General features: G+C 36.7%; 2 protein-coding genes across 6 annotated transcripts in view; one reads left to right on the plus strand and one right to left on the minus strand.

Annotated features, from left to right (window-relative positions):
• Positions 1 to 100: 100 nt before the first annotated feature.
• On the minus strand, positions 101 to 15,054 carry pkp3a (plakophilin 3a). Of its 3 annotated transcripts, none has more exons than XM_056739719.1 (13): positions 14,900 to 15,054; positions 10,782 to 10,882; positions 9,420 to 10,261; positions 7,459 to 7,582; positions 7,148 to 7,352; positions 5,112 to 5,286; positions 3,844 to 3,961; positions 3,565 to 3,729; positions 3,278 to 3,460; positions 2,686 to 2,839; positions 2,407 to 2,602; positions 2,228 to 2,315; positions 101 to 1,127 (listed from the first exon to the last, which is right to left on the minus strand). In XM_056739719.1, exons 2-13 carry the CDS (start codon positions 10,860 to 10,862, stop codon positions 1,086 to 1,088), a joined length of 2,373 nt encoding a protein of 790 aa, XP_056595697.1. In that variant the 5' UTR covers positions 10,863 to 10,882; positions 14,900 to 15,054; the 3' UTR covers positions 101 to 1,085. The 3 variants fall into 3 exon arrangements, with proteins under 3 accessions (XP_056595697.1, XP_056595696.1, XP_056595698.1); XM_056739718.1 differs by lacking the exon at positions 14,900 to 15,054 and adding an exon at positions 13,520 to 13,882; XM_056739720.1 differs by lacking the exon at positions 14,900 to 15,054 and adding an exon at positions 12,014 to 12,178.
• Positions 14,184 to 25,812, plus strand: part of hexa (hexosaminidase A (alpha polypeptide)) — a 17,204-nt gene continuing 5,575 nt past the window's right edge. Inside the window, exons 1-11 of one of the 3 annotated variants that reach the window (XM_056739723.1) lie at positions 14,184 to 14,367; positions 19,351 to 19,434; positions 21,737 to 21,838; positions 22,143 to 22,208; positions 22,341 to 22,387; positions 22,492 to 22,602; positions 22,686 to 22,787; positions 23,462 to 23,594; positions 24,551 to 24,731; positions 24,814 to 24,900; positions 25,016 to 25,088. In XM_056739723.1, the coding sequence (XP_056595701.1) occupies positions 14,259 to 14,367; positions 19,351 to 19,434; positions 21,737 to 21,838; positions 22,143 to 22,208; positions 22,341 to 22,387; positions 22,492 to 22,602; positions 22,686 to 22,787; positions 23,462 to 23,594; positions 24,551 to 24,731; positions 24,814 to 24,900; positions 25,016 to 25,088 (1,095 nt within the window). In that variant the 5' untranslated portion in view covers positions 14,184 to 14,258. Of the gene's footprint in view, positions 14,368 to 19,049; positions 19,456 to 21,736; positions 21,839 to 22,142; positions 22,209 to 22,340; positions 22,388 to 22,491; positions 22,603 to 22,685; positions 22,788 to 23,461; positions 23,595 to 24,550; positions 24,732 to 24,813; positions 24,901 to 25,015; positions 25,089 to 25,812 lie in introns of those variants that run through there. The other 2 variants (XM_056739722.1, XM_056739721.1) reach the window with 2 other exon arrangements.

The raw sequence follows: 25,812 nt of genomic DNA on the forward strand, positions 1-25,812 counted from the left end.
ATCCAGTAAAGGCATGTCACAGATATGCAAAGATTACAGTCTGAGAACATTGTCGCATACATCTTATTAAATATAAGCTAAAAACATACAAACCCACACCTAACATTCAACATTTAATTACCATAATAAAAAAGATCATACAAAAATAACACTACTTATATGGGTAAAGTTGCTTACTGTCAAATGAATGCACATATTGCACCAAACACTTACATCTATAAAACAAAAGACATTCAAATTCTCTTAAAGATCTCTTATAAGAAAATATGAAGATGTACATTGTTACTGCCAAGTATTAACACTTCTGTTTTGCACTTTTGTGAACAGCATTAAAAAAATCCATATTAATTTGTCAAATTATATCTCACTACACCATCCTAATGTATTTTCTATCAAATATACTCAATGTTTCTATAAAGACAACTCTGTGGAAAGCGGATGGCAGCCGTGACCCTGTCAGACTATGGGTTTAATGCAATCACACAACATATACATTCAAACATTCGTTCTCAAACAAAATTCATTTAAAAACTATCATTATTTGCACAGGAAATAATGCTATATAATTTTACTTACGAAGCTTATTTGTACATGCAAAGCATCAGAACTATAGCAAACCCAGATTTTAAACATCTAGCACATTTGTTATGACTAACCAAACAGCAAAAATCTGTCCATCGTTTTGTAAAACCATTACAATTTCCGTTTATGATTTTCCTGTTTAATGTCTTTCCTACCAACTATATAAAAATGCACAGTAGTAAAATGAGTGATCTTATCATGACTAGTCTGTGTTCCTGTAAATCTACAAAATCACAACAGTAGGATATACAAAACAACAAATCCCTGAGGATTTTTTGAAAAATCGCTATCAAGCAGAAAAGCAAATAAGAAAGGTGCATTCGGGCAATAAAGTCTTGTACATATTTTCATTTTTCACAACTTTGTTTTTCATGTTGTGGTGTCTTTTAATCCTCCCAGGACCATTTTCTTTAGCGGAACTGCTGTTATATATTGTTTTTAATAAAATGTCTTCAAAATTCAAAATGATGATAGATGTATTAACCACGCAGCTGAAGATTGTTTTACATGGCCCCTTCTACAAAGTCTTGTTTCTGAAACCCTTTCTGTAAAACAAAGCAAAAAAAGAAAATCATTATTTATTTTCACACAGGTTTCCCAAACCTCCCACCATCTGCAATTGGACAAACAGATAGTCCCGCTCCCAAACACATGCCACTGGTTGAACGAATGTTGCTGTCAGCAGACTCAACCATTATTTACACCTTTCAGAAAATGAATAACAGATGCCTTATTTATACACTACTTTTGTAGGTCAAAATGTTGCAACTTTTGTAATTTTTACTTTAAACTTTTAGCTTTAAATTCGGCACACATTTGTTGTTATATCAACTACTCAATACAATCACAATATTTATTTCCATTTACAGTTTACATTTATCAATATATGCATATTTTCCACGAATCAGGAGGAAGTACAGTATTTTTAACATAAAAAAATTGCACACATTCAAAGTAATACTAGATTTCAGATAGCAGACTGGCTTTAATCCAAGCTCTATACTAGCAGGGTTCTTCACCTTTGGCATGCTGTGGTGTGTTGAGACATGCTCACGAGGAAATCACCTGAATGCTACTTCTCTATGTGGGGCTAAACTTCTAAAGCTTCTCTTTTTAACACACCTTAATATATTCCTCATGTGTTCGTATATTGTGTCATTTGGAAATTATCCCATATATGACTATATTCAGTACATCAGGGGGTTATTTTACTTTTTATTGTAGAAATGTTTGCTGTGTGTACGTATGTGTGTGTGTAAGTGGAAAATGGCTGGAGGGAAGGGCGGAAGACAGAAATTCAGTAAAAATGACACACCGTGACTTCTGGTTCGCAGTAGGTAAAAACACCAATAGAAATAAGTACACACATTCTTAAAATGAGGTCGTTCTCGTTGGGTGAAATATGTTTACTTTAAAAAAAATAAAAGCTATAAGAGCTACACTATTTGCATTAAAAAATAAGTGCTGTTCATTTTTTTTTTAATTAAAATACTTGAACCAATAGGCACATTATAAATGCAAGGCAATTTATAAAATATCCATATAGCTCATTATTAGTTCATGTTAGCTAATGCACTTACTAATGTTAACAAATACAACGTTATTGTAAAGTGTTCCTTTTCTTAAATATTTATTCAAAACTTACACTTTTGAAATCTTTGTGTAGTTTCTTGTACTGGAACATGTTGTTCAGTACCGTCGCCGCAGCTTTGGCAGCCTTTAGTTTGCCAGGACTGGACAAATATAGGAAAAAAAGCATCATTAGTGTAATAATACAATTGCATGTTAATATTTCTGGTCTAGTCGGACGACTCTTAGTTTTACCTGCCATCATTATTGCTCCTGATGCCAACCAGCTTGGCTAATCCATCGAAGAAGGAGATATCTCTTGCTGCCAAACTGCTGCCGGTCACTAGGTTGTTGAGAGCACCGCACATGTTCACCACCACGTCACTTGATGGGCTCTTCTGGCGTCCGTCGGAGGGCAGTTTGGGAATCAAGTGCTGGACTACTTTGGTGGCTGAAACAGCGAGAAATCAAGTCATGAGATGCTTGCATGTCACAGATGTGGGACTGACTCCGGGCGACGGAAGGGAAGCTTACCCATATCGTCTTTGTTTTTAGCGTGGCGGGAGAGGTTCCTTAGGAGGCCGGTGAGAGAGCGGAGTTCCGTGTCGCTGTCGGTCCTCAACAGATCAATGATGGTGGGCAACATCCTTTGCTGATCTAACGCGATGCGACTCAAGATGGACGCCCACTAAGAGAAAGAAAGGGGTGAAAATTAGATTTATTTTTAATCAGACTGTTTATAAACAAAAAACTATTTATTAAGAAATAACTAGAAAAAATAAGTATGACTAGAACTGAAATAAAATAAATTCAACTTATGTAGCAATGTACTATGCTTTTTATGACACCTAGAGTGTTGCTAAGGTGTTCGAATTGTTGCTAGGGCACTGCTAAACAGTTGCCAGGGTATTCTGGAAAGTTGCAAAGCCATTGATGGCACAAGTGGTGGCTTAGTTGTTGCTATTGTATTACTTTGAGGCTTATCAGACATTTACAGAGTAGTTGCTAGGGTGTAACTTAGTGGCAAGTTGGCAGTTCCAAGAAGAGAGTATTAAGTTGTAGGTTGTTGCTAAGCTGTTTCTAGTGTAATTTAGCCAGTGCTGCTAAGAGGAAAGGAACATCTCACCCTCTTGTCTCCAGCAGTGATGTTCTGGAGGGCTCCGGCTGCCGCTTCTCGTGTCGTGCTGTTGATCTCACAGCGCTGCAGCACCTGGTTATACAATTCCAAGATCTGAGGGTGCCACAGCCACTCCATACCTTTCGGATACTTTGACACTTCTGCAAATGTTGTGAGGTCCTGATTTTGTCTCTGAAAACAAGAAGAACTGTTTGAACTACAAACCCAGAATGCAACGTGTTTAGGAAAAGAAGGACATTTTAAACTAATTAAAAAAAAATTAAGCGGCTCCTCACATCTTTGGCCTTTTTGCTCTGAGGGGTGAAACAGCCGATAGGTTCGCCCTTTGAAGAACCTGAAGAACGAGTGGGACCCTCCAATCGTGTTTGAGTTGACGGGGGGATCTCATTGTACACCTGAAAGGATAGATTCCGCAAAACACATACAGCATTCTCCACACCCTGAAAGAAGAAAGTTCATGTGAATTGCCATTTAAACATACGGATGGTGTGACATTAAAACAGCGTTTGTGGTTTGGCTGATAAGCAGCCTGTAATAATATTTCACACAATTACCTTCTCCTCTGTTTTATTGTCCACCATGCACTTCTGAACATATTGAACCAGAGCATCCACCAGGCCATTGGTATCCCTCATTTGCTGTCTGGTTCTCTCACTCCCTGAGCTCAAGTTCCTGTTCAAAGAGAAAAGATATATAAATATACAAGCATGAATTCTGCAAAAAACCCAGTTTTTCTTTTTGCATAAAGAAAATGAAGCCAAAATATGATTTTATGCATTGTACACAGTTTTCTCATGATTTACATTTTAGGCAAATTTATACTCTAAATTTGCATCATTAAATACTTGTCTAGACTTCTACACCCTTTTTTATTTCTATGAACTAAGGGACTATCATGGGGGCTGCAGTAACATAAAATGGGGACTCTGTACCTTAAGGTTCTATGTTTAAACATTAAAATGCTCTATTCAGAGAAATTATGTAACATGAAATAACAACGAACAGGTTTTATAAGTGCCTGTTATTTATAATTTGACTTTTGTTGATTTTTGTTCACTGTTGGCGGACATTACAATAATGCACATTTGGGGGATACCCACGTTATTTTCTTATTAATAAATAAAAACCACACACATGCTTTAGACTCGGCCGACATATTTCCATTGGGAATTCTTAATATATGTGTCATGGTTCTGCCTCATTTTGTTATTTCTTGGCCTCGTGGCAGAACCAGGACGGGATCCCTTGTTTCCTGTAGAGAGAGAGGTTTTTGGGCCTCGATGGTAACCATACTATTTCTATGAGTCTCGTCTGTGTTTTTTCCGTCCTTTAGTCTCATCACCGATTGTTAATAAGTTCATATCCTGCACCTGTCCCCGTTGATTTTGACCCCTTTAAGAGTCCTCATGTTTCTTTGTCCTGTGTTTGGTCATTGTATATTTTTCCAGTCGCTGTATTCGTTATGCCATTTATTCGCCGTGTTTGTTTATCCTTGCTCGTAGTCCTGTGCCTGTCGTCAAAGATCTGTTCCTGACTAGTAAGTGTTCAGTCGAGTTTATTTTCAAGTGTTGTTTATGTTAGTCTAGTGAAAGTCAGTCTCCGTCCCGTTATACCCTGTTTATATTTCTTTTACCCCATCGTGGGCTTTTTTTGTTTATTGTAAAATAAAACCTTGTGACCCCTTCACGACTTGCTGCCTGCACTTGGGTTCTCTTCCCTGCACGTATTGTGACAATATGTAGCAAAGTTAATGTAGGAAAAAGAACGCATACGGAGGAACTCAAAAAATGTGTCTGTGTGCTCGTGTAAAGTGTAGGTGTACCTGAGGCATCCAGTGGTGTTGAAGAAGATTTCTTTCTCTGAGGAGTTCAGTTCTATATAATCAGGATCACCGCTGCCCGAGAGGGGAATTAGTATCTTCTCGGTCAATTCAGGAAGAGTTTCCCGTGCCAATTTCTCTTTCAGGTTATCCTTAGACGAGAGATTCCATAGGATACCTACAGGGAATGAGAGAGGAGGGAGATAATGGGAATGAGGAAGAGAAGAGGGCATGTGAAAGTAGCATGGGAAATAGATAATTATTTGAATATAGATAAGAATGAGAAAACAACAGCACAGAGAATTGGTGGGAAAAGAAATCAGAATACAGAAATTACTATACATCAAAATTACTTCCCCGTGGACACTTTAATCAATTTTTTTCATAATAAAGTAAATGTATCTATTCTCTGAATACAAATCATTAAATTCTATGCAATTCTGCTTCTCAGGTAAAATTAAAAAAGGCTACTATGGGCTAAAAACATTACAAGACTTTTGTTTAGATTTTGCCCAGATTTTCAGCCTGGACTTGTTGCAGAAAGTCTGTGCCAGTCTGCAGATTTTACCAGTTTGTGTGTTTCTATCTGAAACTTTCAAAAAGTCTGCAAGTGTATGATTTCAAATTTTTAAAAAATCTGTTCAGATTTTAAAAGTCTTGTAGTGTATTCCAGCCACTAGTTTGTAAATGGAATTTTGGAATCAGACATCCTCAGTTTTTATGAGAATCCTTGTGTCATCTTTAAAACTTTTTGCGAATGTGATAGGTGAGATGTTAATTGGAGTTTGTGCATATCCAGACATGCAGCGAGGTGTTCGGACGAAGTTCAACCTGACTCACAGCCCTCCACCAAAAGAGTTGTAGGCCTATGATTCTTCTGCACAAGTCGAGACAATGGTAATAATTAATGTTGTGATGCAATGGCCGACGCCCTTTATGCAGCCTTTACACACTAATAACTAAAACACATTCATATGCAATTTCCTGGTATTTAAAAAACAACAGATTCAAAAGACAAATCATTTAGGCCAAATTCTTCAGCAAGGGCAATCCCAGAATGCACTGTTAAAAGCTGATTCAAATAATTCCAAGATGTAGGACTGTGTGAAATGTGGACTGAACAAAAACATATGATTTGATACTACAATACGTAAATGAATAATATTTGACAGATTATTGTATAAAATTATTAAAAATATAAAAAATAGTAGATGGTTGGTTTTTGGATGTGCTATATATTCTACTTTTGGCATATGAAGTAATATCATTTTAGCAACTTGCTAACATTAATATGAGAATCGATCTCCTCCCCTGTAAAACGCTCTTTGTATAAACCTTATCTGAACGCTTTATTATGTGTTTTTATCTGAAGTTAATAATTAATCTTTTACTACATGTATGCATAAAAATGGAACCAAAGAAATCACTTTTATTTAAGGATAGATGTAAATTATATTGAGTTCAATTATGAGTGCATTTGGTTAAATTACATTAAGAAGAAAAAGCTAATAATTTAAACGAATTAAAGCGATTCTTTACAAAGGGATAGTTCACCCCCCCAAAAAAATCTCTTGTTTATTCACCCTGTCGTCATTCAAAACACGCATATGACTTTTTCCTCTATGGAACACAAAAGATATTTTAAGAAAATTTGGTTTTCTGTCCATACAATGGAAGTCAATAGGACTCAGTGTTGTTCGTTTACCAACATTTCTCAAAATATCTTTTGTGTTCTGCAGAGTAAACAAAGTCATTCAATTTTTAAATGACATGAGGGTGAATCAATTATGAGACTTTCCTGTAGCTCAGTGGTAAGAGCATTGCGTTAACAACGCAAGGTTGTGGGTTCGATCCCAGGGGATTGCAAATACCTATGTATAAATGTATAGGATAAAGCAATGTAAGTCGCTTTGGATAAAAGCGTCTGCCAAATTCCTAAATGTAAAATGTAAATGAGACCATTTCCAGTTTTGGTTGAACAATCCCTTTAAGAGAAACACACATAAAGGTAAACAAGGTAACATTACCACGACGCTTACCTGTGATGTTCTTGCGCAGCTCATCATCTTGCTCTTTGAGTGCTTCTACAAGTTTGGGAATGCCACCGGCTTCAATGAGAGCCACTTTGTTCTCCATGTTCTCATAGATGAGGTTCCTTGTGGCACCGGTGGCGTAGCGCTGCACCTCCTCATTGCCGGTGTTAAACAGCTTCACTAGACGAGGAATTCCCTTCATCTGGAAAACCTACCGTAGAAAACGTTCATATGCTTCAGTGTCATCCACTTGAAAAGCACGATTTCTAATAAAGCTCATGAATATTTCTTTAGATAAAAACACATGAATCACATACAGCTTTCTTTGAGTCGGTGCTATGGTAACACTCATGTTGGATGTAGGCAGCTCCCAGCATCTGAAGATCAGGATCGTTCTGATCAAGATAATTCATGGCAGTAGGCATGTCCAGGCTTTCGAGTCTAAACAGGAAAGATTCGTTTTTTTATTAGAAATCACAAAACGTAAATGTTTAATACATGTTTCTTAGTTCTGTATAAATAACAGTATTTTGTACTATGATAACTTGATATTCTGAATTTCTGTTCAGTTGAGAACCTCTTACGTAACAAGTTCAGACTTCACCTAATAGTTCTTCAAAAGTCAACATCTTGACTTTAAAACAGTATTGGTAAAGAGGACATTCCTCCCTGTGCATGTTTGTGTTGCTGTAGTGCTATGAAGGGTGTTTCTTTCCCAGGGTGTGTGTAGGTGAGGTGGCTGGACTGGTTTAGGTGTGCCTACAGAACAGACTACCTCTTCACTTTTACAAACAGGGCTGGGCAACATCAAACACACACTAATGTACGCAAATATATTACCAGCAAAGCAAGAGGGAAAGATAAGCTAAAGGTAGGTGTGCTGACAGGCTGTTAAAACCGAGAATGAATAATTTCATGGTTCAAAGGTCAACCTCTGCATTCACTGCACATAATCACCGTTATCCATATCTGCACGTTCAGGAACACGATACAGGCTACTCTCACCAAAATACCAAAAATGCTAATCTGCTAACAGTAATAAACAGTGTTTTTTTTCTAAAACATAGTGCCCCTTTGGATTATTAATCATGGTTTTATTGTGGTTCCTATGGGTATACTACAAATAAAACACAAAAAATATGATAACAATAGAAGAGTTTGGTTCCAAAATGAGAACTCAAATAAAATCTAATATCATGTTTTTTTTACTGTGCAATCCTATTAATATCAATCAAACTGCAGTTGGTTTGTTCTGATTAAGCCACAATAACTTAAAATACACAGCTAACTAACACAATAAAAACATGAAAACATAATAAAAACATGATTTATCTCATTTTGGAACCAAACTCTTCATAGTTAGAGCATGGCTTATTTTCATAAGGGATGTTGAGTCTCTGTAGTCACGGAGCATAATTTAGGACATTTTTAACTGAACACAATAAGGACGTTGTTTGTTTAGACACATCATGTAATTTGTGGTGCACAATTACATGATAGGTTATTGTTTCCGAGTAACCTGTTTTACACCAGTGGTGCGAACATACTTTTGCTTTAATTTAAGTGATAGTTCCCAGAAAAAATACAAATTAATTTTCTCACCCTTTTGTCATTTCAAACATGCTTGGCTTTCTTTCTTCCGCAGAAAACAATAGATATCATGAAGAAAGTTTTTTACAGGCCGCATTCACTTGCATTGGTTTTTGTTCCATATAATATTAGTGAATGGGGGCCAGCTATGACCAGCAGTCGGTTACCAACTTTCTTATTTGCCTTTTTGAGGGTGAGTAAATAATGACAAAAAAATTGTTTGTGGGTGAACTATCACTTTCAGACATCCGTCAAAACAGACTTAAGGCTAAAATACATTACAAGACTTTTGCTCAGATTTTCAGTCTGGACTTGTTGCAGAAAGTCTGTGCCAGTCTGCAGCTTTTATCAGTTAGTGTGATTCTATCTGAAACTTTCAAAGAGTCAGCAAGTGTATGATGTCTAATAACAAAAAATCTGTTCCAATTTTAAAAGTCTTGTAGTGTATTCCAGCCATTAATCTCTAGATTTAGATTGAATGATTCAAAAGATAATACATTTGAAAATGTTTGCTTGGTTTTTAAAGAAAAAAAAAAACCCAGAAGAAAATAAGATTTTCTTCATGTTTTATAACTTGTGTGGCCCCCGTTTTGTACAGTATTTTTATATAACTGAATTTTTCCAACGCTCTTACAGTACATCCAATTAACATAAAACTGCACTAGTCAGTAAGCGCATGCGCTCTTACCCGCTAAGGTGTCCCATTCCTTCGACCACATCCATGCCATCGAACACATCCATGCCCCTCCCAACACTGTGCACACTCCTCATAGAGCCAGCACGTGAGAGTCTTCCTTGTGACATGGTCAGATTGGTCTGAGAACCGCTGAACTGTCCAGCGCTGCTTCCATGCATGCTTCCAGTAGCGGCCCCGCGCATCTGTTGACGATTGTTGATTCGGCTGATGGTGCGGTAGGCTGGGCCTTTGAAAGACTGCTGGCGAGTGTAGACCTCCTGTTCCACGGCGCCACCTCCCCCGCTACTGGAGAGCGTCCCACTGATGGACCGCTTCATGACCGGTAGCGTCATGGAACTGACCTGCTGCTGTCCGCCTTCATATCCGTTCATTCTGGTGGTGGAGTACATGGAATGACGTGGGTAGGTGTTGGCGACGTAGCCGTTGCTCATGCTGTGAACAGAAGCCTGACGTGCAAAGCCGGCATCTCGTTCGGAACCGCTCCCGTCGCTGTCGTCCTGTGCCATCAGGGTAGAAAAAGCCTGGCGGGGCAAGCTTGCAAAGCGCATGGAGTGCACCGAGGCAGTCTCAGGGTCGGTCGCCATGCGGCTGAAGGAACGAGTTATTGAGTTGACCTGCTGCTGTTGAACCGGGCCACCCTGGAAACCACCACCGTGGAAACTGGCACCCTGGAAACCACCTCCCTGATAACCGCCGCCGCTGTGCTCTTCTTGGTAGTAGGCCCCTCCCCCACCACCACCTCGAGCTGTGTAGCTCATTTTAGTTTTTGGGGCAAAATCGACAGCGGAATGAGACGAGTAACCGCCACTGGAGTACTGCGATGCACGTTGGGACTAGAGGAAAAAAGAAAGTTGGTGGGAAATTAATAAAGAAACTTTCAACAGTGTCACTCCACAAGAAAGTTACTCTTGAATGTAACTCTGAGATTTGTATCTTGTATGTATGCTGACCCATACATATACGCCAAAATAATTTACTAAAGATAAAGTGTGTCAGTTTTTTCTACGTTGAAGTACTTTTAAGTATTCCAAAGTAATATGCACAGACAGCAAACTATAAATAAGCCAATCATATTTGTTTCCCCAAAAGTGTTAACCCTGTAGTGCTATTAAAACATGCTTTTTTGTTTGAGAATTCCAATCACTAACACAGCAATACTGATTCAACTAATGGCGTCAATAAGCCCTTCTTTTTCCCTGTCAATTAGGCTTAGAGGAAGTGTTTAGAACGCCTCAGTGTTGCATATGTTACTCTTAATCATAATTTTCACAAAGTTAAACCAATTATTTATATAATAGACTTGTTAATATATAAAAATGTAGAAGTAATCTTAAAATAATAAAATAATTTTACCATCATTGGTCTTCCAGGAGAATAGACATATGATTTTGAGCTAAAAGTTGGGGTAAAGTTTTGTGTCTGATATTTTGTCATTGTTGAATAATTCCCAGACTCTAGAAAAAGAAGAAAAAACACATTAGGAATTTATACAAATATAAAAATGCATGTAAACAACATGGATGAGCTTTGAACAGATCACTGACACTGCAATAGAATCATTTCTTTAAATGTCACAACTACAATGTATTTTAATTTAGAATATCAAACCCGGTTGAACTGTTGAATTTACTCCCAGAGACATTTTTTTTAATGTTTTATTATTTATTATATTTTTTTATTTAAAAAAAATCTCATTAACAATTCTAGCCCTCAGGTCTATATGTTGTCCTTTTGTGTTTATCTTTTCAAAAACTAAATTCAGTAAGAATTTAAACATAAACGTTGTGCAGAATTTACACCCCTGTTTCACAAAATAAATAAATAAATGCTTCGTATTATAAACAAACATTTATGTTTATTATTTGACAAAACAATTAAAAAAATCCCATATTCATGCATGTTTGTTGTTCAATAAAACTAAACTAAAACGATAAATCTCTTTCTGTCATTCTTTTGTCAGGTTTATAATACCTTTGTAAGTTTGCATGCAAACTAAACAATATAGCTAAATGGAAAAAGCAACAGTCAGCATAAGTTTCTATCGGTGGGAAACGGGCAAAAAAAGTTCAGGTGATAAGCGAATGATTTAGTGCCCTGTGAAGTCGTCAGGTAAGTAACAAATTAGTCAGTATGCTGGGCATGTGTCCTCGATGACATCGCAAGTATGTGGCAACCCGAAGAGGTACTGCAGTAACGGCATTGCAAGTTTGCTACAGTTTTTAGAAAGGTTGACATCCACTGACTTGTTTAGTCAGACACATATGCGAGTCCGTGCCGTGGGCATGCACGTACACGTGTGTGAGTGTGAATCAGGGTGTGGTGTGAGCTTTCATAATTGTAGTCAGTAGAAGCCAGTGAAAGCACAGAACCGGTTTGATGGCTGCGTTTGATGCCCCTCCCAAACGCCCTACCCAAAAAACACACACTTCAAGCCCTGCCTCGCCCTGCTCTGTCATTCTGCTTAACATTAGTGGATTTCTGCTTAAGAAACTATTCTCAAAAAACGCTGGTGATTGTGAGAATTTAACGTTTTTCATTTAGGACATTCGACGCAAAAACAGACTGTACGCCCCATGTTCTCTCACCTGTAACTTATGCCTGATATCGCACCAAAGTCTGAATTTCAGAAGTTTCACGTCTCCGGGATGCCTTTAGGCCAGTAACATGAAGACGCAGGGTTGTTCAGACTTGCCAAAACGCAGTTAGAGCTCATAAACAAGGGGTCCGGTTAAATTCGACCATATGCCCAAAGGTAAACCATGAAGTATCTGAATTCAACTGATCAGATCAAAAATAATTTTAATAAATCTTCAGCAGCTACTTTCAATGGAAAGTACACATAAACGAATAATACAATTCTGTCACACTTTTGTTAAGCAAACATGCTTATTTACATTTAGACAGAGTGCAGCCTAGAGTTGGGAAATACAACAAATAGTGCTTAGAAACTTAATCTAGTCTATCAAACAAGGTAGAAATTAGTGAACTAGTTTCCAGTTGATATTGACAGTGAAATGATTGACACTCTCAAACTACATTCCTTTTGTGACATGCTAAGCACTTATTCGTCTGGGGTGTGTCACGTCTTTCACTCTCACTTGATGTTCAGCAAGAATAGAGACTACACTTGAATCTTGCTCACTTCAAACAGTAAATTATGCCTTTATGTTTTGCCAGTACCAATTCTTGATCTTTTTTATATAATGTGTTGCAAATCTCAGTTCTTATTGATTCATATCAATGACAAATTTTAAATCTATTGAGATTTCATGCAAAATGATACGATGCATGATGTTAAAAAAAAAAAGAGTCAAATCTAAAAACTACAAATACCAACTCCTCTTCTTATTCTCAGTTAAAACAAAGGCCTGTCTTTTGTTAACATGAATAAACTATATCACACTATCAGTCATAAGTTTAGACATAAAACTTCAAATGAAACCTAATTGAAACTACTTTTTATTATATAATTATGATAAATAGTCAAATTTATTGCAATGTATGTGTTATTAGTTACATTCATGAAATATCCCCCTTCAAAACAGTCTTTAGCAGTTTCAATGATCCATTACAGTGTTATAAAAGAAACAGATATGTATACGTAGTATATAACCATTAGCTTTTAAAGAAGAATAGTTTGAAGTGTTTTACTCTAAACTTTTGACTGCTGGTGTCTGTAAATGATAATCGTATATTCAATTACAGGAGTCATGTGACCATAAGTTTTTTGCTGCAGGCTGTTTTGGCTTGAATTTGCAAAAACATTCAAGTAAAAGATAAGTGTAAACAACATACAACAGCCTGCCAGTGTGAATGCACTAATAATGCATTTGTTTTCATTTGCTTTAATATTTAATCAAGTCATTCGTACGTACATCGCAAAACTTTACCAAAAGTTTAATGAGGATAAAAGTCTGCCCAGATCATGTTACATATGAAACCACAGCGCAAAAGAAAAATCGATTATCATATTGAATAGCTCGACAGATGAGTCATCATTTAAAGGCTTAAGTGGTATTGTAGCTGTATTACAATAATCGAACAGGCCTCTGAAAAAGGAACAGAAAAGTTGAAAGAGCCCCGTGACACACCTGAAGCTGCGTATTGTGAAGTAGAGCCGTTCTGGCGCGGAAGCGTTGATTTCTCCGCCAGTCTCATGGACACCTGCTGGTGGAGGCGCTTAAATCTGGCCTCGTCCTTTGCGTGAGTCCCGCCGTGCGCGAGCTCGTTCTCGGACGGTACCGCGTAAGTAGTGACGGTCATATTGGGCTGCAGCGCCGAATGAAAGACGTTTTCTGAGGTCATACTCACACTCATGATGGGACCGAGTCACACTTAGAAAACAAAAGTTAACAGTCCAAGCAAAACGCGAAAGAAACGCTAGACCCAAGCGATGTGATACAATAATCGCGTATCGAGTTTCTCAGTGCTGTTTGAGCTTGTAAGGTGGTGCAGTATTGCCCTGACGATCGTTCTGATCTGAGCGTGTTTTTTCGCAGGTGGGTGTTTCAGTGGGCGGAGTTTGCAGATGAGTAATATGTTACCTGATCAAGGTAAAATTCATGAAAGAGCTAAAGGAAGTTCTGGTACAGTGTTTCTACAGTATAGGAGACTCTTAAGCATGTTCAGGTTGCATAGTATAATGGTATCACCCCAAAGTTAAACCTGGATCCATTCCGTAGCGATTCAAAGGTTAAACAGTTCACCGCTGGACCAATTGTCCGAGTTCGAGTGAAAGTGGGCGCAGACACACGCACATGTGACGTATGCGTCCGTTTACAGCGGTTGTTGTTCCGTCGCTTAGCAACGCGAGAAGCCCAAAGCTGTGGCATGTCACCGCGTATCTTGTTAAGTTTTGTCAATTTAAAACTGCCTAAAAGCTCCATTTTGCATTGTAAAATATATTTTCTTTTAAGACAACTTACTCAACATAATTATGGTAGGCTATATATATATTTCTGTCTGTGCTTGTTTATTCATATATTTTGTTAATTGTGTTGAGATGTTTTTTAACTGTTGTGTATTTTTATATAGATAGCTTGTTCAGTCATCTAGCCTATCTATTTTTGCCATAGTTACATTTTTAACTTAGCCTAGCCTATATCAACTGATATGATGTGCAGCAATCTTTGATCTTAAATGGGTTAAATTCATTGAAATCACTACAATTGCTGGTATATTTATTATTATTGAATTAAAATTATCCACTTTTTTTAATTAGATTGATTATATTCTACTTAATATAATACAACATTTAGTAATTTCAAGGTTGAATTATGTTTATGCCACGTCATATCGAAAGAAGACCAAAGTTCTTTTGTATTAAAATAAGATATTTTCTCTAAGCATCAGGGACATCACACAAACTTCCACAGAAGTCATCTACAAAGTCATGAGTAATATATTCATCGCTTCTCATGATAAAGATTACAAAATATTTGTAGCTACTAAATTTTTTTGCTATTACTCACCTCTTATTAGCAGGGTTTGTCGAATAATTCCAGTGCAGAAAAAGATGTTCTCTATTTAATGTACTGTGCTCCTGTAATTTGCTTGGTTAAATCTGACAGATGTCAAAGAGCGGGATGAAGTTATAGTATTTTTAGTGACAACACCCCTATCTCATGAAATATGTACTGTATGTTCTGTATGTACGCACTCACAGATACCTTTCTGGTTACCAAACCTCAAGTATTAAGGGAGGGGATTGTGTGATTACAGTATGTATCAGACAGAAACAGACTGTGTCTCAGACAGACAGAGACTTAAAATGGGTGAGTCTTGTGATGTAGGTCTGATGATGAAGAGAATTTGAGGGAGTGAATATACTAAACCACAGGTGTCTCCCAAGTATTCAATACCACACAAAATGCTTTCAGAGATAATTACAAATTAAGCATGTTTGATTTATTAATACCACTAATAAATTCATGAAACCAACTTACTGTACAATCAACGTATAAACTTGGGTTAGGTTTTTTTAGAATACCTAACCTAAACAAGAATTTCCGCTTCACCAAACTAGATATATCTTGTCTATTAAGTGTGCTGTATCCAGCCGTTCAAGGTCAGTTTAGGGTCATTCTCACAGTATAGTAAACTCAAAACAATGGAATATCACAAAAGTTACTGGGAATTATGTTTAAAGAAGATTTAAAAATAATTCAATATGTACATTTATTTTCTTCAATGTAGGCACCCTTTGCCTTGAATTAGTAAAAAAGATTCTTGAGGTCTCACCCAGAGATACATTTTAAACATGTAAACGTTATCTTTGCCGCGTTCTTATTGGCAGATTTTCATTTTCATCATTCTGTTAAATTATTTATAATGTAGTTTTATGTATTATAATAATAATGTACTTTTCAAATGAAAAAGATTATTGCTATTATGCAAATAATTATCTGCCTATGGTACCAATTTCAAAAATATATGAATTTTTAAGATTATGAGAAGCTTTTCAGTCGAGTGATGCTAAACATTTGAGTGGTACATAGATAAAAAGTTTGGAGTTTGGCGTGGAATGTTCAAAGTTAAACATATGTTTAACGTTGGGAACTCACCCCAGCAAATCCTAGCAGTAAAAACCAGCCAGAACACCCTAGCAACCTCTTAACAACCCCGCTCCGATCATCTTCAACACCCCAGCAACTGACCACTGTATAAGAGTGCTGTAGAAACAACCCAGGACACCCTAGCCAATACCTTAAAACTCTTAGAAATTCCCAAATAACGTCCCGGCCACCACCTAACAATGCTTAGTCCACCACCCTGAATGACCTAGCAACCAGCCAGAATAGCCTTCTAATATCACTTTAACATCCACTTGGCAAAATCAGCATTCCTTCTAACTTCTCAAACTGCTCATGTTGGTTAATTTGAACATACAACATATTTGTTTTTATTAAAATCATTCAACGGTCACACTTTTAATTGATATTTGTCACAAACTATCAAGTGTTGAGTTACACTGGGTGGCATCCACTTACAAAATTACTCAAATGTTCAAGTGCTTGGCTGAATTTTAGTCTAAACATGAGTCACTATAAAGGCAACACACACAAATAAATGCACATTGTATATGGAGATTTCCTGAGGCCAGGGCAGATGGCACATAATTAGTCGCCCTTCCCTTTTTCAACTTTGTATAGTCTTATTCCACCTTAAACATGGTTCTGTCATGTCATGTCTGATTCATCAATCTTATGCATACTAAACTCTTTTCATGAGAATATGAATACTTAAGATGTCATCTGAAATGCGCTGGAGTACCCTCACCATAACATACACAAAAAGCACAAAGTTCAATTTCATTGATCTTTAGTTTGACCATTTTCACCTCCCACATTATACTGCATTACATTTTAAAGCATTCAGTATACTTAATGGGCATTAGCATTAAATACAGATTATTCTTCAATTATTTTTTTTCTTTGTGACTTTAAAGTTATTTTTTGAATCCTCTAACGACAAACTATAAAGTGAAAGACCAATACGCATAACTGCATAGAAAAACATTTTAAGAACCATTTGATTTATCAAAGCTATACGCCCCGCAAAGCAGTGGGTTACAGTTCATTTTATAACAGAAGGGCGTTGTGGCACGATCTAAAGCGGAATGCCAAAAACTCCCTTAGCTGTTATAAAATACACTGTAAGCCACTGCTTCGCGGGGCTTATTGCTTTTGTAAAATGGTTATTTCATATGCGTAGCAATGTTTCATAAAATAAAGTAAATAAAATGTAATTCAGGCTATGTAATGCGGCCAGCCATTATAAATCGGGGTATTTTATAACGGCTCGAACTTGGCTCACCCAATCAGAATCAAGGACCAGAACCGACCATTTTATATTGAGATTTCACTGCTCTCTCATTTGTAAGTCACTTTCGATAAAAGTCTAAAAAAAACAGAAAGATTTTGAGGATTGTTATGTAACAATAATTATTAATGTACTCCTAGCTTATGGTGTTTTTCCGAAGAATTAAAGCATAATTCTTTTTCAATAACTCACCCTTAAAAATGTGTTCCAAAGTATTTTTGGTTGGGGTTTAAACAGTTTTGATTGCTGTTTCCACAAGTTTTAGGGGGTGTGGTTCTCTAACGATTATAATGCAAATAAAACACAAATAATAAATGAACCTCAAAATTACATAATGGCATTAACATAAAACTCAACTAAATGTTAAAGAAGAATAATCATTTATTTTTTTAATTCTTTTTATAAATATCGATTTTTGTACATTTTAAAATGTTAGCATGCGTGTCGGTTGATGTGAAGATAATTGACATGGGACATGGTAACACAGTGATGTAATCTCATCAAACGACATAATTGAATGAATCATATTCTGTTTACGCCATGTGCCACTATACAGTGAGGTATTTGGCAGAACACAGCGTTGCATTTCCGACTGAGGACATTCGTGGAACTGGGAGGGGATCACTGATTGTGACATTAGTTGTCTTGGCAAGAACAGACAAGGAAAGTTTTCCAGCATGGGTAGGGGGCGCTTGTTTTTGCTTTTCCAAAAGGTCTAAATAATACCATGGCAACACCATGACAGGTTCAACCAGTTACACAGTATACCGACTTGCATGTACAACATTATCATCACAATTACTCTAATAGGATTACATTAATTGAAGATTTGAGGTTTATTACTGTTTGTTGGTTGTTATTTAGTTTACTTTAATTGTTAATTGGGTACAGTTTGTAACATTGAGGTCCCAATGGTCATAGTTTTAGCAAGTTTTGCAGGCCAAACAGAGGACTGGCTCTTAAATGTTCCTCTCCCAACTGTATTGTTTAGGAATTAGGGTGGTTTGGTTCCTAATGATTATGTCGGATTGTTTTGCCACATTCTCTTGTATAATTTGTCCTCTGCTTGGTACATTACACAAAATATATGTTAGAGTCTAAATGGAGGAGTTAGGATGAACAATTTATAGACAGATATTATGACATAATATTAGATAGTTGTTAGATTACTACGTTTTTTATTTCATTTTGTCATTTTAGTCTCTTGAACTCATCTAAGTTGGCCAGATAGGCTTTCATGTTCATTCAAAGCTTTTTAATTGTCCAGAGGTTGTTTGAACTAATATAATAATATTTACTTTGGTGTAAATGGTGTTATGATTGAATAAGGCCTTCCCTTGTCTGCAGGTAGAAAACTGAATTAGAAAAATGTGAAATGAGTACAAAACACATTCATGTTAATTATGTCAAATACGTTATTCTTTCAGACAGGGTAATTAATTAAGCAATCCCATTACAAAGTCGGAAAAAATAAATGAGGCAATAAGATTAGCGTACTTTGTTAACTTTCCTAGCCGTGTGGTGACTTTAGTTTTACTATACAATCCCGCCCTCTACAGGCATTAGCGCACACAACAAATATGTTAATTAACGACAACATATGAACAACATATATTTTGTTTTGAGTTATTTGTGTTTTAGATATTTAGATTTTAATATATATCTTTGGTAATAAACCAGTATACTTTCTGAACTGAGTGACTTCTATCTGCATGGCACATCATTTGCATTAAAAAATAAGTCACCCCGGACACACCATGTGACTACAACTGAGCCAATGAGCATCGCCGCAGCTAACACATCAGTCAGCTGACCACAACTGAGAACAAGCTGTCATATGACATCTGAGACGCTTCAGCGCTTTTCTGCTGTAAACGCTTCTCTTTGTAAACAGTCCGAAGCCACTAAATCCAGAATAAACGGCGCAGTAATATGTCACACACGCGCACATGCCTGCAACTTTGTTGTCTATTAGTTTTTCTCAGTTATACTGTACAGCGGGTAAATGGCGTTTGGCCATTACCTCAACAGACTGAAGAATCTGCAGAAAGATACATGCTGAGTCCACAGTTATTCTCTTTTACGTATGGAAATGATTCAGCTGTGAAGGCTGGATGCTCTGTCCTGGATGCTGCCTTTAAAAGATACTTCTCCATCATATTTCCTGACTTTACAGATGCTTCAGGTAAATTGGGCGAGCGATTGAGTGAGTATGGATGTAAGGTACTTCCTTGTGTTAAATGTTTGTTTACTTTGTGTTCTAAATAACTCTTTCTATGCAAGTTTCCTTTTCATAGGAAGAGAAATATACAATGAATATTTTTGTTTGACTGTTTCCTAAATTATATATATATATATATACTTAGACGTATAATTAATAATGAATAATGATAGAACATTGCAATAGTAAACATAACCAGATCCTTTATGTATATATTTTTCGAATTCTTCTTCTATATTAGTATAATTTAAAATAATATGGAACATTGGGTTAATAAACATAACCACATAATTTATTTATATTTTTTTTAAATATATTTCTTCTTCTTTTTATTGTATATTGTGGGTTAAATGCAGTATTTATTTTATTTAAACATCATCCTTTTTGGTTTCTGGGCTGATCCATAAAAGAAGTAACAATAAATATATTCCATCAGTTATTGTAGAGTCTGGATGATCAAATTAAATAGATTAAATACAGCGGGGAAAATAAGTATTTGACACATGAGCATTTTTATCAGTAAGGGGATTTCTAAGTGGGCTATTGACACAAAATTTCCACCAGATGTAGCCATCAAGCCAAGTATTGAATTCATACGGAGAAATCAGAACATTTAAGTATACAAGTTCAGTCATAATAAATAAAGTGAAATGACGCAGGGAATCTATTGAACACACGAAGGTACACAAGGTGCAAAATGGCTTAGAAAGCCAGGAGATCACCTAAAATCTGTCAGTATTGAGAGAGAATCCCTGCCCCCTATCAGTACTAATTGATATCAGCTGCTTTAGTCCTAATTGATGGCCTATAAAGGCTTCTCATTACCTAGGAGGCACACAGGAAAGACTTCATGATGTGTGAAAGCAAAGAACTCTCTGTAGATCTTCGTAATCTTATCGTTGAAAAGTATTTTGATGGGAATGGTTATAGGTGCATTTCCAGAATGCTGAATGTTCCTGTGAGGACTGTGGGGGCCATTATCTGGAAATGCAAAGAGCATCAGTTCACCATAAACCAACCATGATCAGGTCCTCAACGTAAAATCCCTGTCCGAGGAGTCCAAAGAATAATCAGGAGAGTTCTCCAAGAGCCAAGAACCACTCGGGCAGAACTTCAGGACGACCATGCATCAGCAGGTACTGTTGTTTCAAAGAAAACTATAAGCAATGCGCTGAACCGACATGGCATCCATGCACGCTCGCCACGCAAGACTCCATTGCTGAACAAACAGCATGTTGAGGCTCGGTTAAAGTTTGCGAAAGAGCATTTGGAGAAGCCTGTGGATTATTGGGAGACTATAGTATGGTCAGATGAAAGCAAAATTGAACTTTTTGGCAGTCATTCTACACACCATGTTTGGAGAAGAAATGGCACTGCCCACCACCCCAAGAACACCATACCAGCAGTTAAATTTGGGGGTGGAAGCATCATGGTTTGGGGCTGCTTTTCAGCAAGGGGTACTGGCAGACTTCATATTATTGAGGGCAGGATGAATGGAGAAATGTACCGGGACATTCTGGATAAACATCAGCTGCCATCTACCAGAACGCTGAAAATGAAAAGAGGGGGGACATTTCAGCAAGACAATGATCCCAAACACAAGGCCAAGGACACAATGAAGTGGTTTCAAAGAAAGAAAATCAAGCTGCTTGAATGGCCCAGTCAATCACCTGACCTAAATCCCATAGAAGATCTATGGAGAGAACTGAAAATCAAAGTTCATAAAAGAGGCCCAAGGAACCTTCAAGATTTAAAGACCATTTGTGTGGAAGAATGGGCCAGAATCACTCCTGAGCAATGCAGACGACTGGCCTCTCCATACAAGAGGTGTCTAGAAGCTGTAATCACCAACATGGGCTTTTCTTCAAAGTATTAAATAAAGTGTGTTCAATACTTATTCCCTGTGTCATTTCACTTTATTTATTATGACTGAACTTGTATGCTTAAATGTTCTGATTTCTTTGTATGAATGCAATATTTGGCTTGATGGCTACATCTGGTGGACATTTTGTCAATAGCCCACTAAGAAATCCCCTTACTGATAAAAATGCTGATGTGTCAAATACTTATTTTCCCCGCTCTATTTAGATTTTGAAAATATGAAATACTAAAAAAAAAAAATTTGCATGAATTTCTATTTGTCAAAAGAAAAAGTTAAGTATGTTAAGCATGTTTGAATAGCATGTGTTGATTTTATGATCAAGTTTCACATTAGCAGTACAGAACAATACTGAGAAGTGATATTGTTTTGATTAAACATCATCAGGACCTCATCACGTGTGGTTGAAGTCCAAAGGTTTTGGGGTTTCTGTCAGTGTCAAAAGCAGTGGATGTGATGGCTACCCTGATGAAGACTCTGATGAGAGCTGTGAGTATTTCCTGATGAATGGGATGTTAGGGAGTACTGTACATCCTACTGACCCTTCACCTTTCCATTACTTTAGTCATGTTGGAAAAAAAACTTACCCAGTTCGTACATTAGCCATACTAAATAGTGTTTCAGTGTCTCAAATTGTAGTATGTTGTAGTGAGGATCTTTACCCGGATGGACATACTTCTCTAGTGCATTGTTAGTTGGCGAATTGGGATGCAGCATAAAAAGCTATAATAGAACTTACCCCGCCTTTTCCTGAGGCCTTTTATAAAGTTGTAGTCATGCTTTATTCTTGCAGATAAGCTGAGTGTGTCTGAGGGCCAAGCTCTGCTGAGATCGTTATCAGTATGGGGTGCTTTAAGAGGTCTGACAACCTTGTTTTCACCATTATTGAGCCTTATTCCTTAACGTGCACATAATATATGTCTGAAAAATAAACCCCAAAGGCACTAAATAAATATTTGTTCTTTTTACAACCGTGATATCTGAACGTCAGGTCTGGAGTCATTGAGTCAGCTAGTGTACCAGGATGATTATGGCTCTGTAAGCATTGTGTGTTATTTTCTCTATAATGTTATAAATTATATCTACACCAAAAGTGCTGCGAACGATAAGAAGTAAATCTGTTCGTTTTTGTTTATTCTCAGTACTTTATCAATAAAACCCAGATTATGGACTTCCCACGCTTTGCATACAGAGGGCTTTTGCTGGACACTTCAAGGCATTATTTACCTCTGCATGCTATTCTGAAGACCCTGGTGAGTATTTACTTTTCATGTAAAGGGCACTTACAAAATAAAAACATGTAATAATAAGATTCCCTTGTGTTTTTTGTCTTCAGGATGCCATGTCCTACAGTAAATTCAATGTTTTTCACTGGCACATTGTGGACGACCCTTCTTTCCCCTATCAGAGCCGCAGCTTTCCTAATCTCAGCAATAAGGTTTGTAAAACCACTAAAACCACCATCCAAATTAAAGTCCTTGTCCAGATTTCTGCTCCACAACTTTATCATCTCATTCATGTTGTGTAGCATTTTCCCTCTCAGCCTGTAGACTTAAAGGGGTAGTATGGCACGAATACGTGTTTTTCTGTGTCTGTGGTGGGTTATAAGTTGCCCATACATGTATTAGAAACGCACAATTGCAAAAATAAATGTGTCGGAACAAAAGATTCATTCTATCTAAAAGCGAATGCTCACCCAGAACTGCCTGAAACGCCTTGTGTAACCAAACCCCCACAAATCTACCTCAGTTCGTGGTATGATTTGACTAAGACAGCCTAAATGTATACGCAAGTAAGGTCGGCGTACTTGTCAAAACAATTGCTTTGGCACCTCATGTTCCAAATATGGTAAGAGGCTTTACATTTCCTTCAGACGCTTGCAGTATTCGAAGAATCAATATTTTTTACCTTAAATCGTGTACAAAGATTGCGTTAAATCTAAAATAAGTGATAATATTCGTTTTAGCTGTGTCATATGACCCCTTTAAATTCTCACTGGAACCTTCTTTCCTTTTTAAGAAACAACTTACAAATAATATAAATATAACATTGATTATAACTATCTGTGTACTATAATTGTCATTTTTAGACCGTTGTTTTATTTGGTTCTAGGGAGCTTTTCATCCATTTACACACACCTACACCCAAACAGATATAAGAAGGGTGATTGAACATTCCAGAATGAGGGGCATTAGAGTCATACCTGAGTTTGACTCACCTGGACACACTCAGTCGTGGGGAAAAGGTTTGTGTTTCCCCCTTTATATGTTTCTTAGGAACATAAAGAGAATGTGAATAAAAGAAGCATTCATTCAAATCCTTTTATGTAACAACCTGCCCTCATATGCAAAAGAGCAAATGTATCCGTGTCCAGCCTAAAGATCTTCAAGTTAACCAAATGTTTCATTGTCAAAACAGTTGAAACACAATTAACACATGTGGTATTATCTGTAAATTTATGGCTCATATATTATCATTAACTAATTCCCAGTTGAAACTACAGTAGAATTTTCTTATACTCTTACTAAGATGAATGATATGCGGTATTTGCTGTTTTTAATTTCTGATAATAATAATTCCCAACAATTAATTATATTAATACATTTATTACAAATAATTTTCTTTTTCTTTTCCTTCCACATTTTACGTTTTTGTTTTTAGTTGTAAATATATGCTTTAGATTTGTGTTTTATATTTGAGTTTAATCTTCTATTGTAATATTTTGCATAGAAAATGTTACCTATCTTATCTTATATTAAAACAAAATAGTTTTTTTTAATGTCACCTACATTATCTATGACTGTTCTATACGTTTTAAACATTGTTAAATTATTATGGTCTTTATTTATGCAGTTTTTATTGGTATTATGGTTGTAATACTCTAATAATTTGTAATAATTTATTTAGTGTTATAGAGTTGGCAAATTTTATTTCACTGCAAGTTGTATACTTACAGTATATACGTTACTGCAGGTGTGATAAATAAACACCTTGAAACATTTGAGTCTTAAAAATATTTAGACGTTTCATGATAAGAATTTGTGATTTTATAATGTGGAAGGTTTTAGTTGATCTTACATTGTGTGTATGATGATAAAGCTTTCTTGTAGTTCGTATGGTTATGGGTTTGATTTTAAAGAAATGTGGACACTCACAAAAAGTATACTTTGTAATGTACACTCACTTTTGAATATTTCTCAGGACAGCCAGATCTTTTGACACCGTGTTACAAGGGAGATGTTCCGTCTGGGTCATTTGGACCGGTCAATCCAACGCTAGACTCCACCTATAAATTCATGGGACGTCTCTTCAAAGAGGTGAAGTCCGTCTTTCCCGACTCCTATGTTCATATAGGAGGAGATGAGGTCAGTTTTAGCTGCTGGTAAGGGTTTTCAACATCATCACAGATTCCTTATGTGTGTATGTGTGACTGTTAGCAAAAAATATTTAATATTGTTTGAAAGGATGTCTAATCCCAATGTGGGAGCGTTTATGAAGAAGATGGGCTTTGGGAAGGATTATACTAAACTGGAATCATTCTATATGGAGAAGTAAGTAAAACTGTGACGGTACTGTAAAGGTTTAGACGAATGACACAAATTGATGAGAAGAGGAACGTTCACGAACACGACAGTTTTAACATGTCTATTGTGTTTCTTTCTCCAGTATAATGAACATGACCGCCACTCTGAACAAAACTTCCATTGTTTGGCAGGACGTATTCGACTACCATGAGAGAGTGAGTACAGATCCACCAGATTCATTCAAAGCCTTGTACGGCCAAAACATGTGATCTAACAAGAATGAGGTATCTGTCTTTTAGCCCAGATCTAAGTATATGGTGGAAGTTTTGGAAACAGGGCTGTTACCTGTGCGAGATGCGTCGGGTGATTAAGGCAGGGTTGAAGGTTATTCTGGCCGCCCCTTTCTACCTTGACCTGCCAATACCTACTCACAACTGGGCTCGATACTACAGCGTACGGCCTCTAGCCTTTAGGGGTCAGAACGTGTGTGCGAATAGCCAACAAATAAGTGTAGAGATTAATGTGCTGTGGGTTGCTGTGGGTTGCTCTCTATCGCCATCTCTGTTTGAAACGTGAAATTGAAGGTTACTTTACAGACTAATCTTGATGTGTGTTAAAATCAGATTTACATTACAAGTTATTATTTTAAGCTTTTTTTTAAGTTTTTTTTTTTTTATGTACTTGCCCAATAGTTGATTTTTGTTCATTGTTTAAGCAAAAGCGTTACAGATTGCAGCTTTATCCAATCTATCCAGTTATCTCTGATTTTCTTTTTTTTGTGTGAAAGTGTATTCTCTGCTAAATGAGAATCAAATATGTTCAATTAAAAATATTTGCTTTATTTTCAACTTATTAAGGAGGAGTGTAAAGAGAGGAAAGTGCAAGTTTATGGGTTCCGTTCCCAATGGCACTATAAGGTGTCATATGCAAATATTATCA

The sequence above is a fragment of the Triplophysa dalaica genome, chromosome 24, assembly GCF_015846415.1.
Source record: "Triplophysa dalaica isolate WHDGS20190420 chromosome 24, ASM1584641v1, whole genome shotgun sequence".
Lineage (NCBI taxonomy): Eukaryota > Metazoa > Chordata > Actinopteri > Cypriniformes > Nemacheilidae > Triplophysa > Triplophysa dalaica.

Bases quoted from the DNA above. Each gene is read 5' to 3' on its own strand.
- pkp3a (XM_056739718.1), bottom strand. From the start codon at position 13,745: ATGAGTGTGAGTATGACCTCAGAAAACGTCTTTCATTCGGCGCTGCAG. The intron at 3,730-3,843 runs GTAATTGTGTGA...TTCTTCTTTCAG, and splicing joins ACAATAAAACAGAGGAGAAG to GGTGTGGAGAATGCTGTATG. The intron at 2,316-2,406 runs GTAAAACTAAGA...ATATTTGTCCAG, and splicing joins AGGAGCAATAATGATGGCAG to TCCTGGCAAACTAAAGGCTG.